The 19568-nt window shown below is 36.1% G+C and overlaps 1 protein-coding gene across 1 annotated transcript in view; it reads right to left on the bottom strand.

Moving 5' to 3' along the window:
* FAT1 (FAT atypical cadherin 1) overlaps nt 1-19568 on the bottom strand; it is an 88198-nt gene that overhangs the window by 50368 nt on the left and 18262 nt on the right. The window contains exon 2 of the mRNA XM_054161748.1: nt 9220-9534. Coding sequence (XP_054017723.1) covers nt 9220-9534 — 315 coding nt within the window. The remainder of the gene's footprint in view (nt 1-9219; nt 9535-19568) is intronic.

The raw sequence follows: 19568 nt of genomic DNA, 5'->3' as shown, positions 1-19568 counted from the left end.
AACCAGTAACAGAATTGTTATGAGTAATTTTTAAGTGCTGAAAATAAGATTGTAAACATGTAATCCCAAAAGAAACTAGCAATATCATTTAGAATCACATTAAATGGCTTCAAATGCCTCTTCTGCTCAAGTAAAACACTTTGATGCCATTTCTGTTTCTTTTCAATAAGGACTATAAAAAGGATACCACTTTTTAAGAAAAACCCGAGAGCCCAGGTTCCTCTTTCCACTCTCATAGCTGAATATTCTAACCATTAGCTACAGTTATGTTATTGCTCACTTGTTCACTCTGTCCTCTTGAATCTCACCTTTATTTGCCATACAGTTGTTAAAGTAGAGCAAACACCACTTCTGTCTAGCACAGCTTTCAGTCTGTGGCTTAACAGACTTTTCTAGGCAGTTTAACTCCACTTGTGTGGGAAGCAGTTCTCCACTTCATGTATGAACTTTTCAATCAGTGTATTCCACAAAAATGAGTTGCACTCTCCAATAAAGAGATAGTTCTAGAAAACTTGAAAGGGTATTGCAGTACAGTGTGCTGAAATCGGTGCTCCCTGTATGTTAAGTAGAGCATGGTTACACACATCCAGTGCAGTTTTTGCAGCTTTGGTGCCTTTCCCTATTCAATTCCCATGTGTAGCACTCAGGCAAAAGCTAGCAAGACATTTCCACAGTGAACAGGCACCTAGACGAACTCCACACTGAAAGATCTAAAATGCTTTACAGAACTGCATGCTCCACTTGCTTTTCAGATCATATTTTGCTTTTATTTATTTATTCCTGGTTTCAGATGCTGATGCATATGCTGTGGATCTCATCCACAAAAAAATAAAAACCACAACCATTTTTGGCACATTTATCTCAGCTGGGTAAATATCTTGCCCTTTGAATGGTACTTTATGAAAAGTAAAGCAGTAACTGAGATCTTAGTCCTACTCAAATCAGAACTGCCTCAAATAAGCGGTAACTGGCTTAATCCATAGGGACATGCTTTTGTCAGCACTTTAGAGATTTATTGGTACAGGAATATCAGTGTTTATGAATTTGTTACTTGTTGCCATGACAGACAGCTTTGTAATAAAGGGTCAAAAAGTAAGTTACTTAATCCTATGGCTGATATTTCATACCATCAGTCACTATGTTAATAACTAACCAGGCAATTTAACTACACAATCCCACTACTACAAAGTGTAAGTGCAAAGTGCACATCTGAAGTCAAGAGTCACTTTCCTGAACTATTTTAACAGCATCCAGATAAAGACCTGGAATTTGCAGTTCAGAGTACTCATGAATCATCATCGTTATTGCAAACCGGAAAAGAAAAAAGGCAAGTAACCCGCCAAAATCTATTTAAAGATATGGTACAGGGAAGAAATGCCACAAACAACTAAGTCACCCAATCCAATAAATACTGCAGAGCTTCAATTCCAAGCACAGTATAATTTGTGTTTAGTGATGGTATCATCATACAAAGCTGTTCAAATATATCTCACTCTAATTACTCACAGAATACATTATTTTCAGTCTGGATTTAAGGTGACAGCAGTATACCTGCTTCTGAGTAACTCTCTTACTAGTAAAACTATTTGGGGAATACTGAAAATAAATATATAAATAACACCCACCTACACTAGACAAAACAACCCTAAGTCTAACTGTAATTCATATGTAGAGAGATAAAATAATAAAAAATTGCTACTAATAATACAAATAGATCTAAAAATTTTGAATAGAAGTAAAACCCAAGTATGAATATTGAAAGGAAGCTAGTAAGTGAATGAACTTTAATCTTACTATCAACAGTACTCTATAAATTTTTGTTATCTCTTTGCTTACCATGCAAAAATACTCTTGCCTTCAGCACCACCTGGTATACTAAAGCCACACCAATTCAAAGCTCAAATGCCTTTAGCAATTAACTCTAAGTAACCTGATCTTTGTCACTCACCTTTATTATCCTATTTTGAGAAATATAATCCTTAATAATTAAGTACAAAATCATTGCCATAAAATCTCACATCATCTTGAAAGATGTTCATTATTTTAGCATATCTAAGACTTTATCTAGGCAAAGACAAATGAGACCACCCACTGGATCTAGAAGTGCACAGGTTACACCAGCACAAAACCAAAGCCTTTCATACTTAGACGTAGTTAGTAATTACTTTACACCACTGTACTAGTAACTGATGCCACCAAAAAAACAACAAAAGAAAGCAAAGGAGTAAGCAACCACACAAAATATATCTCAATACTAAAAATATTCATTTTATTCTGGATAGAATTATTAATTCATGAAAGAAAATCATCCGGGAAAGTCATGGTGTTTTATCTAGCTAATGTTACATTTTAATAACTTTTCACATTTTGACATTTTAACTGATTCTCAGATAATATATATGAACCTAGCTATCAGATTGTTGTGGACCAAATCCATTCACTCCAGCATTTAAAGATATGGCTTATAAAAGGGGGAAATTAACCTTCCAAACGTTAATCACTGAATTTTGTGTGTGTTTTTATGTGGTTTATTCATTTCACTATTTGTTTATTAATCTCAACAATGAAGATTCCCTTAAGAAAGCTGATCATTTGCAAGAGATGGTTGGTCTTTCTTTGTCACCTTCAGAACTGGCCATCCAATTTGAAAAGAGAGCTTTCTAAATTTGAAAACATAGAATTTATCTCCTTAAAAAGCCAAATGGAAGTGTATTGCTATTGTTGAAAGTTTTTTAAAGTCTTGAAAGAGATGAATTAAAAAAAGTGATTTGCCAGAGGATTTTTCAATATTTATCACAGCACTGACACGGGTTGTAGAAGTTTTTCTCTTCTGAAGGAAATGCTGCAAGAACTTAGAGTAGCATGCCAGAAAAAGCACCACATGATTGAGCACTATGAATAGAAACAACTCTTTCTTTTTTTTTTAAAGAACTGCCTTATTCTAGTGTTCTCTATATATGGATAAGCGAATTAGAGATTAGCACTTTGAGACATTTCTTGGAATTTTCTTTAGCTATTCAGTTATATCTTTCACATGAAAGTAAAGTCAAAGCAGCAGTGTAACAAATCTGTTAGATATAATTGTCCTTATTATCGTCTCTACTTTGATGTTAAGAATGGTTTGTGGATGATGTATGCATTTACACAAGTACAGAGACAGGTGATCAAATGACACTAAGAATATCAGGATATTTCCAATACAATTACATGCTTTCTTCTGAGGCCCTTTAGATGTACGGGGATACATCTAAATCCTAAAATATTAGCTTTTAAGTGAGAATTTGGAAATTTATACAATACTGTTGCCTTCCTCCCCCTTTTGTTTTAACTTTGTATTGTTTCCTACATTTACAAGGCAGAATACTACTAGAACAAGTCTTGAATGCACTTGTCTTTTATTTGCTAAATTAAAGGGAACTGCTTTTGTAACTGAACCAAACATAAAGACCTCCATGCAACACTAATGACAGAGATGATCACATAAACTGTTGCCAAAGGTCTTGTCTCAGCTGGAAAAGAATCTTATAGCCAAATCTTAGTTAGCCTTTAACTTTGACTCCACTGTGAATTTTCAGTTAGAAAAATTGTATTACATAGCAATGCTGTATTTTTTGCAGGGACTGCTCTTTTGTTTTCACCAGTCAAAATTCAAGCCAAGCTAGATGTTAATCAGGATGCTAATTCTAAGTAATCATCTCTTAATAGGAAATTAGCTAATGCTAATGTTATATACACAAACTCCATTAAATCACACTACTCAGAGAGCAGATCAAAGAAAGACCGGTATCTATGAAGGTGGTGCTATGCAAGCATCTCATAACAGTATCTGATCACGATTTCTTCCTTAGACAGAATTCTAATTTTGCACATTATAAATTCCATCTCAAAAAAAACATGATATAGAGGGAATCTGTCTCCCATCGCCACTGAAAATTGAAAGAAAACCACCCTTTCTTTTGAATTCCTGCCAATCAGCACAGATCATGCAGAGCAAGACCTGAAGTTAAGTAGTTCCAGGGACAGAAAAAACAAGGGAGTGACTGCTGTGCTTTCCATTCATTTTCCCAGTTCTTACCATTTCTCTTTTTCCAAAGAGATGTAAGAAAATAATTTTTAAAGCCCTTAATCTACCACCTTTTAAAAGAAATTATCTCTATAAAATGCTTGCAAATATTTTTTTTTTAAAATAGCTGTCTATATTATAGCAAATTACCTTTTCAAGTGCTAAATCTCTAACTACTATATAGAGAATGGATGTGAAGATGTTATTCAAAATTTCACCAGTATGAACTCGAGTTCCAAAGAAGGTTGAAAAACACTAGTCTAACAGCACTTTAAGTTTTTTAAAAAGAAAATAGAAGTAGCTTTTTGCAGAATTAAAGTCTCTTTCCAAATACACACCTGTACAAAGTAACCCACTCCGGTTTTAGAAATTTAACAAACATTTGGGTTAATTCTGGTCACATTTTCAGTAAAGAAAAGGAAATTATCTGCTCTAGAGACAGTGTGATCAAATACTTCATTTTCTCTGCACGTGACAAGTAAACAGTTGGGTACATGGAAGCTGCTACATGGACTTCAAGTTGTGTGACATGAATAAACAGTAACTGAGCCTGGCATTGTTTTCCAGCTACAGAAGTAACATGAACAATTTTAGTTGTTTGGATCTCCATTCAACTTCAAATATTAGTGTGCAATGTAGCAATATTGGTTTTATTCAAGTCTTAAAACATTAGGGTCAACTGGGATTAAAACCCACAAGTAGTTAAACAACAAAGATTTCCTTTGTTCAAATGAAGCCAATTCTACTGTGCGGTCACTGGCCCTTCACTTCCTCACTAAGTAATTCTCCAGTGTTATCGGAAACCCATGGAAGTTGTTTGCAGCTGTACCCATTTCCTATTTCACTTCAGTCTCCAAATCAGAAACACATAAACACACAAAGATGCCGCTTTAAAGGTTACAAAGAGTGTAAAATGATAAAAATCATGCAAAGTAGGTGACTTACCCATGAGCTATTAGCATTTTGTAACTTCACAAAGCTCTAATGATTAGTACAGACTAACAGACAGCAATAGACTCAGTGTCAGCAAAATTTGAATCTTGCTGTTTGATAGAACAAACTGTTTTGGGATTGCTTATATAAAAATGCCTTTAAATCAGCACTTATTTTGAAGGTTGAAGTTAACTTTCTAATATGCATCTTGAGGTGTAGCATAATTTATGAAGCCAAACCTGACACAATCTTGAATTGCCACACGATCAATGTAGTCTAAGTATTTTCAAAAAACAGATTTAGCAAAAAAGAGCATAAGAAAAAAAAGGCAAAAAGTTATGCCAAATAATATTAAATCCTAGACAAATTTATCTTAAGATTTAGTCACACAAACTAGGTAATTCCAAAGTAAGCCTTGACTATATTGCATGGGTGCATTAAAATGTACATCCTCAAGCCTAACTGGGAGCAAAAGATATGATATGCTCTGAAATGGGCAATTACTCAATGCATCTCTTGGAATTCCCTACATAAGAAAGGCCTTAACTAAATAGACTAACTCCTACACTGCAGGATTACCAATTTATTCAAAGGAATGTCCATGGCTCTCTCCTGATAATACCCAAGTACTTCATAAATATGAATGAATATCTCCTCACAATACATCCAAGCAATTAGCTCATGCAATTATTTCTGTTCTATACCTACAGAACTTAAGTATGAACAAAATAAAACACAGATATCTTGGTTTGGAGCCTATAAAATTCTAGAAATTAGCTACTTCCAGAGAACAGAAAGCAGTATTTTACTTGACGGAGGTTATTGCTATTTAGAATCCTTATTACTACTATGTGTGGGAGTCCAGGCCATGGACAAGAATACCATAATGTTACATTCTTTAAAAGAGAGAAAAAGATGGGTCCTTGACATGGAAAGGAGGCAATAACAATCTCAGCTGAAATACATTTTTACCACTCATCATACATTTTAAGAATCCCAACGCTTGTCTTAACTTGGACTGAATGCCATCACTCTTCATTAGGCCTTGGGGTGCACAGCAGCCCCAGCCCAAAGTAGCAAATGTAGCACTCTACTAACTTGTGTTACTGTCAACATTACAATGGGATACAGTTAAGGACTTGATTCATATTCAATCCCTAGCTCCCCTTTGGCTGGAAGGGAAACATGAGGCCCCATGAAGGTTTCTCTTCCTCTGACAAACAGCTTACAGTGCAATAGCCTCACAAGGTCCAACAAGGGGAACATACCTCCACAAGCAAACAAGAGGATTTGAGCTCACTAATTCTAGTCAAATATACTTTTTAGCTGAGCCCTCTTTTAATTAATTGAGGGAGATTAAAAGACAGTTATTGTTGTACTGTATTTTAAGTTTTTTTCAGCTCCTTAACATCTCAATCCTAGTGAAGGTGCTTTCATGCCAAGTCAGATCTATTCAGGTGAAATGTATTTGATTTCTAACAGAAGAGAAACTTGGGAAATTGCAAAGCTGATAACCTCAGTCAAAACTCATCTTGACCACATTAGCACCTATTGCAGAATCACAGTTTTAAACTCAGTGTGTACAGGAAAAACATGATAGCCCATTAGATCGCATGAAATTCCAATGTTCTGTATAATAGGAAGACAAGATATATGAGCTAGCTATTGAATATCCATTGAACTTATTTGAGTGCATTCTGGAAACAGAACAGAAACCAGCCAAAAGAGGTTTTCTTTCTCTTCTAGAGCTTTCCCTCCTGTCTGTCTATTATGTCTACCTAGCCATACAAGTTTAACTGCAACAGTTAAAAATATCAGGAGTAGATAAATTCATTGTCTATAGTTGGGGAAAAAAAGTGTAAAAAAGTTGAATATAGATCAGGACATTCTTCTCAGTGCTTCTATTCTACAGCCTCTTTTCCCACCTCCCACACACAGAGCTGAGAAGGACTCTGGACCACACAGCTTGCATCTACAGCATGCATGCTACAATAAAGGCAGGTTAGAAACTTTCCTGACAGAAAATCTTTATTCACTTTCTATTAAGTGCTCCTTATCACTTCACCATCTAGTGTGTTGAGCTACCTCAAGCTCTCTTTCTAACATAAATGAGATCAACAGTAAACTACTGATGAAGAAAACTACAACCTCAGTCTGAAGACAAGTCACAATCTCCTGCTGCCCTAATTCTTCTATCCATTAAATAAAGATGCTGCTTCATCACAAAATTTATGAAAGGGAGACATGCAAGGGTCTTTTTTTGAAACAAAGTTTGGAAAATACTGCATAATGATACAGAAGGCAGGGAGAAATAGGAAAAGACAGGAAGAAAGAGGAAGAGAATATGAGCTACAGAAAAAACAGGAAAACACCAACCAAAAATAACTGGACAATTACATAGTAAAGATAAATGAACATAGGTTCACTTGCAATGTAAGCACTGCAGTCACTCAGTTCTTTCCACCCAATTTACAGGCAATTTCACTCCTACTTTTGCAGTATCAGTGACTGACATGACAAGGAATCTGAAACTAGCAGGCAAACAGTACTTTTCAAAAACAGAAAGGGCGAGGAAGTAGACAGAAGAGTGGAGTGTTTTCGCTTTTGTATCCTGTGTAATACAAACAGAAATGAAGCACACACAGCTAATGCATTCACTTTAGAAAACTATGTGGTTGAATTTTCTTCTTTTACATGTTGGGCTGCCTGTGTTCTAAACCAAACACTTCTGTACATACAGTATTTACAAACAGGCTTTAATTGTGCTACAGATCTTCTGTTGCTTTAACTATTTCCCATGTCCCTCTAGGCAACGTCTTCACTAGCAGATGCAGCAGATGCTGACAAAGAAGTTATTGTCAGAAATAACCCAAATAACATACCTGTGTTTGCACTCAGAGTTTTGCTGACACAGCAATTACAGCTGATACAGCACTGAAGTCTTTCATGCCCTGAGCTGAAACAACTAGGAAACAGAATGAAGGCCACAGTGTCAATCCAGCCTTCTAAACACATTTTTCATCCTATTTTTTCTTTTTTACATCCCCAGAAAGTCCCAACATGAATGAGCAGGAGCTAAATGAATAAGGCTTCTGTTGTTCCCTTCTACTTACTGAGTTTGTTACAGCCTACAGTCACTCTCTACATCACCAAAGTACTTCTAGTCTAAAAATCTCCAGATTCTGAGAAGAAATTTCTGGTTGAGTGCATCAGAAATATCTCCTGTGTACTATTACCTCAATATAATATATAAAAAGCTAAGCTACACCCAACCTAGAAAAATATTATTTAACTAAAACCAAACCCTTCTTTACCATTTGGAAAGATCTCTGGAAAAAACTTAACAGCGTATGAACTATTTTCTCTATATTCATTCAGAAGTAAAGGATGGTAGGCAACTTTTACACTGCTTTTAAAATTGCAGTGTAGCTTCAGTTAAAATGGATTGTTTTATTTGTTTCTTGCTCCTCTGCCCCATACACATTTCAGTATTTGTAATTCAAAGCTACTAAAAGTTCATTCATTTCTTTTATTTATAATTTACTCTTAATATGTCTTTACTGAGGCTTCCCAAACAACCACTGAAGGACCACATGGCAACAACACCTGCAAATTATCTTTCAAGTCTTGCTTTTCTTACAAAACCAAGTTACTTACAAAGATAGCCCCTTCTGATCATGTGGCAAGTAAGCTTAAAGGTAATAAATGGCTTGCTTTGCCTAGACAAACACTACCTAGATGAAAAACTAAAATACAAATGCCCACCCCTCCCCAAAAATAAGAAACCACAAACAAACAAGCCAAACAAAGCCAAAACAAAAACCAGACATGCTTAACAAAAAGCTTGTGCATGAAAACTGGAAGAGAGATTGCTAGAAATAGCTTGGATCGAACTAATCTAAAATATGTATTTTTGCTGTATGTTTACTGCACTACAACAGCAAACAGACATTGACAATTCTAGAGTGGAATTACTCTGAAGCAAACCTTACCAAAACATTAATGATGTGGATGTCAAAATACTCTGAACTAACTGCTTCACTCTCAAATTCTCTTCTACTTGTTTGTATGACTTAGTAATACTGACACAGCCCAAGATACCAGGTTAACTATTGTGAAACTATGGTTACAATGTTAAACTAAAGATCTAGATTTTCCCTGGTTTATTTACACAAATGTGTTCATTCATTGGTATGTAAAATAAAATGCTGTATTGTACTTACCAGTTTTGGGGTTTATTGAAAAGAATCCCTGTGGATTTCCACTTGTAATCTTGTAGGTTAATTTTTCACTTGAGCTAGAATCTGGATCAAATGCCTCAATCTGAATGACAGATACATCTTTAGGTGAGTTTTCCATGACCTCTGGGTAATAAACTGGTTCTGTGGTCTGAGGAGCATTATCATTGACATCCCCAACCTCTATGTAGATCTCAATGAAAGATGATAAAGGCACAACGCCTTGGTCTGTTGCATAAACAGTTAACCAGTAATGTGAAGTAGTCTCACGATCCAGGCGATCTGCAGTCTCAATGATACCTGTTTAAGAAAGATAAACAGAAAATCAGTAACTCTGTAAATATGCAGATGTGTTTAAAAACTAAGTAAGCAATGCTTAAAGAAATCAACAACAAAAAGTATAAATTCAAAATAACTGACACTGATTCTGCAATTTGTGTTACATACACAAATGCATTGAGGCTAGCCTGAAGCCACAGAAATTACTACAACGGTTTTCAGCAATTACGCATTACAGATATTAAAACAATATATTACTTAATTTCCTTTCCAACATCCTTTGAGATTTATCAGACCAATTAGCACTATTCATAAAAGCTATTTTGCCTAAAAGATTAAATATAATGATTAATTCACAATCTTTTGGGACTTGAATGACCCTCTATACTCATCACTGATCATGGTGAATTTTATACTAAGCTATCAGACTTAGATGCTCTTAAACTGTTTATCGTTACTCATATTAATGAGCAGCTACTTAAATGGGAAACATTCTTATCTATGTGACTAAATGAATTATTTAACTGAATTTTCTTAATGTGCTTTTTTGGGTTCACAGAGAAATTACACAGGGAAGAAAATAAAAGCCACACCTGAAGCTAATCTTTGTGGCATTAGGACCAACAAGTAGCTTCCATTACTCTGGCAATGGAAAATAATACTTAGCTCAATTTTACACACATAGAATGAATTATCACTTAAGGAACAGCTATACAATTCACAAACTTAGTAATAAAAAATTGTCTGCTGAATCTACAGGAGCTTATCTGAGCCAGAACTAAAAGTTTTTAGCCACTGTCAAGGAAATACAGATCCATGTTTTTTATGGGCAGTTTACTCTCTAGGTACAGTAGGGCACGTATGTGTCAAAAGGTATGTGATGTGTTCTAACCTATATGATGAGGGATGAGTATTAAAGGGATTTGTGAAGACATGGCATAATAAAACTTTTCACTTTCCTTTTCCTGCTCTAGATCCTCTTAAAAGTTGTCTGATGCAAGGTTATTTTCTAAACAAATGAAAATCATACTGATCTACACCAAGACGAGGGACAGAGCAAACCCTGGTAGCCATTTCTGTGGAAATCTTGAAGGGCTTTATTATGAATCTCATTGTTTGTTATACTGACACACAACAGACCTAATCGGGACCAGAGGGGAGATGAGTCAAACTATCACAGTGACAAGTGGTTTTGGACTCCGGGCACACCCACACAACGTGGCTATGTGTGATGTGGCCCTTCTCCTGAGCTCATTTACTCTACACAACATACTATACAGCCCCAGTAAAATAGGACTTTGATAAAACTACGTCACTGTGCTTTTACAGCAGTTCTTCAGGGAGGGAATCAAGTATCATTGCTTTGACACACTCCAGACACTTTAATGCACTACACCAGCTGAGCAAAATGATATAAATATCAAGGAATTACTCATTTATTCATTACTTTCTTTGCCTTGTGGGAAGCTGCATAAAGGTCTGATGATGATCATTTGAAATTTTAAGACATCAGTATGATCACTTCAGAAGGACTGGAGAGGATAGCATCTAATGCTTAGATCTGCAAAATACCATATAAGCATTTTCAAGCCACACAGAACTACCACCAGATGTCAGTGTGGAAACTGGTTTTAAATAGTGCCAAAGGATTCTGAACTGGAATATAAAGAAGGGCACTGCAATTTGAAAGTAAACATGCATTACATATAGTCTATAAAAGTATTTTTAAAATCAAAATGGTGGCTTTATAATTTCCCTATTTTTGTTAGTTGGTTATTTTGAGGAACGTCATAAAAAAACTGAATCAAGGTGTTAATTTTGAGGTTAGTGGCATTTTACATTTCCAGTCCTTTCAGCTCAGTATTTATGTTTCATTTGATGGTAGTTTTATTATTAAAAAATAAAAATTAAAAATCCTGCATAGTCACTAGATTTCTGCTGTGGTTCCCTACATAGCTCCTGACTGTTAATGTACATAAATTTGCTCTTTGAAATGGCCACACAGCAATCAGATATCTGGATTCTATGTTTGTAACTCACATCACACCTTTTGCACCTCTCTACTTCAGCCAGGAGACTTGTTTGGAGTAAATAAAGCCATTAATTACTGTAACCTCAGCTTTTCAACCTAAATGCTGTATGTGGCACGCAAGCTCTTTGCCTTAAGTCTGGATAGACTACGTGTGTGCTTTGAAAAATTATGTAGAGACTTCATGTCCTACCAAACACAAGACTGGGCTTTATTAATTCCCTTTTACAAGGCTTCCAGCAATACTGGTGCGTTTGTGATCCATGCAGCACACAGTGGGCAGGCTTATGTGCTGAACTGAGCAATTGCTATAATTTTACACCTGTCCTGCTTTCTTATCAGCAGCTACATCAGAAGTGGCAGACTAATTTTAAGATAGCCTTGCCTGATTTTAAAGAAACACAAAAAGAGACTCTTGTAATGGAGCTCACTTCCTGCAAGCTGCTCAGCTGGCATTTACAAATTTTGCCACCTTCGTTATCAAAGCCTATGTCAAGGAAAAAGACGACTGAACCTGCATTTTCTGTGTGTGTTCTCAGCTCACAAGTGTCTACTCTCTTCAGTCCCATACTTCAAAGGATGAAGGGGGGCGGAAAAGTACCACATCAAAACAACAGTAACAACCATCTCAAAAAGTATGTAAAAAGATTACAGAAGAGTGACTAACAGTCTGATACAGTGCACATGCAGATTTATTTTTGGCTACTTTTTAATTTCAAATTAGGCCTGCATGTGACATTGTTGTATATTTTACACTGACTTGCAGAAATTTTGGTGAAAGGCTCATCTGACCACTGAACGTGTCATGTGACACAGTTGTTTACCCAACAGGGTAGCTCTGATTTTCAGAATGTCTGAAATTTTCTACAGGGTCACCCTCATGCTAAGTGTGCATTAGTCAAAGTAACATGACATCTCATTCACTGAAATGATTTTTCACTTTTCTCATGTATCTCACTCAACAGATCATGAATTGTGTATGTGCTGTTTATAATTCTAGACTGAAATAGAAATAATCTAGGAAAATGATTTTATGATCGGTCAGACATGCAAAAATTTCTGTTTAACACCAATTAACAGATTAATTCCTGAATGAACGTTTCCCAGAGCCATAAAGGGTACTAAAAAAGCCCATGTACCCCCACTTACAGTTTAAAATAGATAGAATAGGCAGGCACATATCCAAGTTGAAAAATGTGTTAGAGAAGCATCACACCGAAGTGGATTGCTTATACAATATTAAAAATGAAGACTCAAAATAAAATTCCTCCAGTATAAAAGCTTACTTTTACTCCTTGGAACACTGAGTGGGGTAGAAGAAAGACCACAACACCCAGCTCTCCATCACTTAAAGCTACAGGCATGGGGAGGGAAGGAATGACTGATCTATTAATGTGACTCAACTTTCTTCCTGTTGTTTTCACTTGGCAAATACCAATACAGTACACAAGACAGGGGTTACGATGAAGCTCTGACTATCAAATCCTGCATTTCTTTGGTTCTGCATCAGCACTTATGTCACAAAACAATCAACACTAAACTCACACAACTAGATGGGAGTACTTGGGGTTCCCCCCACCTTTAACAATGACTGTACAATCTGACCTTAGATCAGTAACTGCAAACCACCACCCTTTTCTCATTACTCTACTTGAAATTGCTCCTGCATCTGCAAGTTTAACACTAAATCTTTCTTGACTTTGCTTGCGAGAACACTAATAGCTTTTCCTTTAATATGCAACAATAATGAACACAGATGCATGTAAACTTCAGTAGTCTACTATCCCTTCTAAAAAACACAAGCCCAAGAAGAGAATTTAACAAAGCTTTTTTTTTTTTTTTTTTTTTTTTTTAAACAAAAATATCCACGGCTCTCCTACTAAATCACAGTTCTAGAAGCAGTCCTTAAAGTACCATTGCCTGATGGTCCAATTTTCTGTAGTGGCCTACTTTACATATTAGGGCAGCATCATATGTTATGCTGTCTGAATGCCAGTGGTTGTAGAGTTCATAAATTCACTGACTTCTAGTTCCAGTGGTTCTCAAGACAGTGGAGAAAAAAAATATACAATAACTCATATATCAAAGACAAGTAATAAAACAATCTAAGCAGGAGTTAACTTGTGTTCATCTCACCATCTGCTCAATCCATCACTAATATGGTGATCAGTATCATCAGCTTCAACAGTGTGTTTTGACACCAAGGAAGTGTTTTCATTTTTTTCTTCAAGTGGTGCAAAGCACATTTAGGGAGTATAGTTTAAGTGCTTCCATTTTATCTTTCATGTTGTAAAAGCTCAATCTATGCTCTAACTCTTCTCCCATTCACAGAAAAATCTTTAATCAGCAATTTTCCCATTCATTCTATACATGGAGGCAATCTGGTAATTTAAACTTTTACAAACCAATTGCTTTTTATGTGCAAGAAAAGTGGAAAAATCTTCCACAGAGCACCACTAAAGAATCTTTAGCATGTATGGCAATCTCAAAGACTTGTAAATATTATTGTTCAAAATATATGGTGAAGTCAAGATTACAGAAACATTTTTCACTTGGCTGGATATGTAATGTTGAAGCCTTTCAGGTGGTCAAGATAAAAAGATTCATATGCAGTTACTAACCACCAGAGCAAAATAGAAAAGAGCTCTGATAAAATGTTCCTCAGTAATCTGAAAGAGGACATCAGAGCTGATTTTACAATGTTCAGACATCTGAAATTTTAAACAATATCATTCCCACTTCACAGAATCAACCAGGTTGGAAGAGACTTCCAAGATCATCAAGTCCAACTGATCACTCAACCCTGACTGATCAACTAGATTATGGCACTAAGTGCCTCATCCAGTCATTTCTTAAACACTTCCAGGGACTTAGACCCCACCACCTCCCTGGGTAGCCCATTTCACAGGCCGATCACCCTTTCTGTGGAAAAACTTCTTTCTAAGATGAAGCTTAAACTTCCCCTGCACAGCTTGAGACTGTGTCCTTCTGTTGCTGGATGCCTGACAGAAGAGACCAACCTTCTCCTGGCTACAACCACCCTTCAGGTAGTTGTAGATGGAAACAAGGTCTTGATCCAATAGGACTTTTCTACCAAATTATTTATTTAAAGGCAAAAGTCCTAAGTAAATGCTATAGAACAGAATTTGGACAGAACTCAATACAGAAGAATAGCTGGTTTATGAATACAGCAACTGAGGTAAAATCAGAATGTTAACCCCACTCTTGGTAAGAACCAACACTACTTCCAATTTAAATCCCACAATCCAAGTCACTACAACCAAAGTCACTCCTAAAACAAAAATAAACATATAAATCCACTTCAAGTCTGACAGCCTTACACAGTCCAATTCTATCTCATTAACAAATGTTCAAACTATAATGCTCCCAATTCCCAGGGATGATCCTCCTTAAGTGTGCTTATCCATGAGAACTCTCATTAACAATATTAACAATTCTGTAATGGAAATCAAAACCTGCAATCATTTCTCAGCAAAGCATGAAAATGCAGTTTAGCAGAATTTGCTCTCAGAGTGACGTTTTAAACAAAGAGAAATCCCTGGCTTGGAACATGGTGTTTGAAATCTGATTACAAACCTAATTAATCTAAATTCTAATAAGCTGGGCAAATCAAAAAGCTTCTTCAGCTGCCATTTTTTTTTTTTTAAGAAAAAAAAAAAGGCAGTGTTCTCAGAACAGCATGAACAGAGGGTTTGATCAAATACGACCTTCAATGAACAACCAACCAAAATCAAAGTTTTGAAAGCAAGTGGATTAGAACTGTTAAACACAGAGGCATGTGGTCCCTCAGTGGCACTAGTCTGCCAACATGCCACCACAGACTGGAATTTTGCCTTGAATTCTAAACAAACAGTAAGTCACTGTGGTGTAAACTACCACTAACGTCTATGCAATCTTTTGAATTTAAAATAAAACTGGAGGAAATGCTCAGCCCATACTGCAGTTCACTACTTGAATCTAGACAGGCTGCACAGATTTCCCATAAAGTTATTAATATTTATGAAATCAGTCTTTCATGTGGACAGGGGTCTACAGAACCCTAACTCCCAGAATTTGTACAGATTTTCTGGCCAAATTACATTTGTTGTTGTTAAAGAATCACATCTTTCTTGTTGATTAGTGGTTTGGTTGGCTGGTTTGGGTCCTTTTGGGTTTAAGTAAAATATTACTGAGTATACTACTGTCATACTTGGACTTCTAACATTAAGCACTTTGGAACAGTTTTAAGTTTGCTACTAAAATCTCCACACTTGCATGACCAGAATATTCTATTCTATTCTAATTTAAAATAGGATCTGATCTAAACCATACTTTGCCTTTTGATGCAAGTTAATGACAGCCTAGTTCTTCAATACTATCCAGGTTGAACACAGATGATTTCCCTGGCAGATTTCTTCCTATTTTCTGATATGGTCTATTTTTGCCTTTTCTGAAATACATCCCCTTCCTCAGATTATTACCTGCCATGACATGATAAGCATTTTCCTGAGATTAATAAATACAAAGGCTACGGGATGGCTGACAGGATTACAAAACAAAACAAAACAAAAACCCAGGAAAGAGCATCCGGCACAGAAGATGCAGTACTTGACTGCTTCTCTGCAGTCTCCAGAGACCTCAAAAAGGAACACATCCATACTCTTTTGGCCTCCTTTTCCCCTTGAGTAGCTTTCAGAGGCACAGCAAAATTAGGACAGTTGGCAAGTGCAATCCTGTGTGTTATGCATGGGGGGTTTTTTGCAGCTTTTTTCCCCTCCACTTTATGCTTTCTATCATAGTAAGAGAAAGCAAGGTGATTTAGAAAAAAAGAAAAGGCAATTTATTAATAGTTATGGCACTCACCCACGTAAGATAAAACAGACTACAGCAGACTACACCCATCTGTAGTATGCAGTATAAATTGTGATTCTCTTTCTAATTGTGACCAGTGTCATAGCTGAGATTCTTTCCACTTTTAGAGCAATTACTAACAAACCCAAAAAAACTAAACAAACAAACAAACAACTAATGAAAACAACAACAACAAAAATTCTCTAGCCAATTTATCTGTATTTCTGATAATAACTTCTCCCCCCTACCCCCCTCCTTCGTAATTTCTGGCCACCACTGTAGTCTGAGATTGGGAAATGCCTTGAAGCAGCAGCCAAATACAGCCAACACTAAACACAAAGAGTTCTATAAAGTGAAGACTTTGAAACCACCTGTTGAATTCTCAGCAAAAAAAAAATTCTTTCTTTCCCTGAGTCTGCTGGGCTACTGTAACTTCGACCTCTACCAAGCATCAATGCTAAGAGAAAGCTTAGCCTTAATCTTGCAGTTCTTCTAAAATATCATCCAACAATAACGTCAACCAAATTTAATATTATTGAATCATTCAAGTAATAGCCAATTGGTAAAACCAAAACAAAGGCAGTACAGTATCATGCCAGTCTTTACACAAGCCAACTATCCTTATGCACTGAAGATTTCAAGTATGTCCTGCCACAGGGACAAGGACCTGTTCGGCACTTAAAATGTCAGTTGAAAAGAGGAAAATCTCCATCCTGTGAACTCCTTGAAACAATCTCCTTCTAAAGAAGGAATGGAATGAGTTTCCTTTTGCAGAAGTGAAATGTCAGCTCATCCATTCTATAAACAGGGCAGAATGCCAAGAGAGGCACTGTACTCTGTCTCTTGAAATACTAAAGACCTGCAGCAGGCAGCATAAAGTATATACAATCCCTCTTTTAAGAGAACTAATATTTCTGATAAATAAAATCAAGCTGGAGAAGTGTTAGCCTACCTTACTTTTATCACTTAAGCACTTTGAGCAGGAGACATTATGTGTTTACACCTTCATGAATCAAAGTGCAACAGCCACCCACAGAAATATGAGTTGCTCTTCAATTCCATAGGAATTTAAAGCTTATCACTGACAATGCAAGCTCCTCAGCAGAATTCTTGCATCTCGAGATTTACACAGACTAAATTGGACTGTTTCAGAATATAAGTAATCCTTGGTTGCAGCCCTGAAGGTGAGCAGAGTTTTAGCAGCTATTGCTAGAATCCCACATGAACAAGGTGTTCACTGCTCTTCTCTCTGCTCTAGAAGCATTAATTAGGCACAGCTGTAACCTAGCAACAAATCATCAATATTACATTTTGCATAACTCACGAAGAATTCAAATTACTTGTTTGCAAACACGTCTGAGGAATATACGAATGTGCATAACTACTAATTCAATCTAGTTTGAAATAGTTTCATTGATTCTTTTGGACTATTCCAGGATTCTTCTGTTTTGCCTGAATAAAGCTGAATCTTAAATTAACAGATTCTGATTTATTTTGTTAAACAATCTGGTGACTTTACCTTTTACGTGCATCCTGATTAACTGTACTTTAAAACCTCCCACAAATAAACCTACCAAAAAAAGCCCACAACCTTAAAAAAATTCTACAAATTACACTTGCAGACTATGGAGTTAAGACTTTCACATGCACCCAGAATTCTGTATTCTGCATTTACAGAATACAGAATTAACCAGGCTGGAAAAGACCTTCGAGATCATCAAGTTCAACCTATCACCCAGCACCAGATAATCATCTAACATTTGTCATTAATATAAATATTCCTTCGAACAGTCACAGCTTTTCACATATTTCAATTTTCTATTTCAGCAAGTACAGTGGTCTTAATCCACATATATATATATTAATAAATGTCTTTCGAAGAAAGGCGATACAAAACCTGAATTTTACAATTTCTGCTTCAGAGAACATTCACAATAATTTCTCTCTGAAGAAGCAAAGAGGAAAAAAAACCCTGAAAGTAAGCTGAAAGTAACACATTGGAATTACAAATCCTTTCTAAGCATTTACGAAGACAGATGCCCAGAAAATGGAATTAAATTTTATTTATAGCTCCTTAAAATAACATGCTGTATACATTTCAAGTTGTGCGCTGTGTACTACCAGCTGAGAAATCATGCTTAGACAGGTTAAGGGGAATGCAACTTCTGTTGCTGTTTCAATAACAAATTGTTCATTTCCTAACAAATCAAGGCCTAGAAAGTTTCCAGTAACATCATTTTAAGTATCAGCACCATTTTCATCAGGTGGTCAAACTGCAGTGAATTTGCACAAGTTCTTTCACTAGTAAATGCCATTTCACCATGCAGTCATAAGACCTTCAAACACATCAAGTCCATCACTGCTTGCTCTCTTTCCATGGACTACCTATTGCAAGCTCTGAGAGATGGAAGAACAACATCACTACAGAGCAGGTGTGATTTCTGGACTACACAAAACCTTTAACAGCATATAGGAACCATCATCATGAGAACAGGTTTGAGATTTTAACTAAAACAAACACAAACTGAACAAAGTAAAACCTCAGTCATAATAAAATGATGTCTTATATATGAAATTTAACTTCATTGAACTGTCTAGATGTAGTGAAATATACACCCAAACCCAATTTTGTACCAATACCTTAAGTAAATCTGGTATGAGTACAGGCTTTCAAAACCCACCAAACTCTATAAAATAACCTACTTTATTTGAAATTAAACAATTTCTGCATATGACACTAATGGAACAACAGAAAATATGGAGAAACAATCAGACACCATCAATGTCCACTTAAATCTGGCAGATTCACTTTTGGTAATTAATAGAAATTGCCAATGCAGTCATAGTAAAACACTGTCTTGGGGCAAAAACATGGCATCCAGAAAGTCCCAGCATGTGGTTAAATTGGACTTTGACATAAAACTTAAAACACAGAACAGCTTATGCATCATTTTTGGTCTGTGAACAGATGGCAGTACTGTGAATTGTGTCCAAGGGGAGGGAGAGAAAGGGTCGCCATTGATCTTTGCTACATGCAGCTTATAAACAAGGAAGATACAAACAGATTTGAAGAAATCTGAAATTGTTAACAGGTAAGAGCATCTGTCACTTAAGCATCTAGAGATGTCTTTACTATCTGTAGAGATAGTACAGACACCTAGAAGCAATGATGTGC

The sequence above is a fragment of the Dryobates pubescens genome, chromosome 1 (genome assembly GCF_014839835.1).
Source record: "Dryobates pubescens isolate bDryPub1 chromosome 1, bDryPub1.pri, whole genome shotgun sequence".
NCBI lineage: Eukaryota > Metazoa > Chordata > Aves > Piciformes > Picidae > Dryobates > Dryobates pubescens.
The sequence above is the reverse complement of the archived record's forward strand: the minus strand, read 5'-3'. Positions and strand labels throughout refer to the sequence as shown.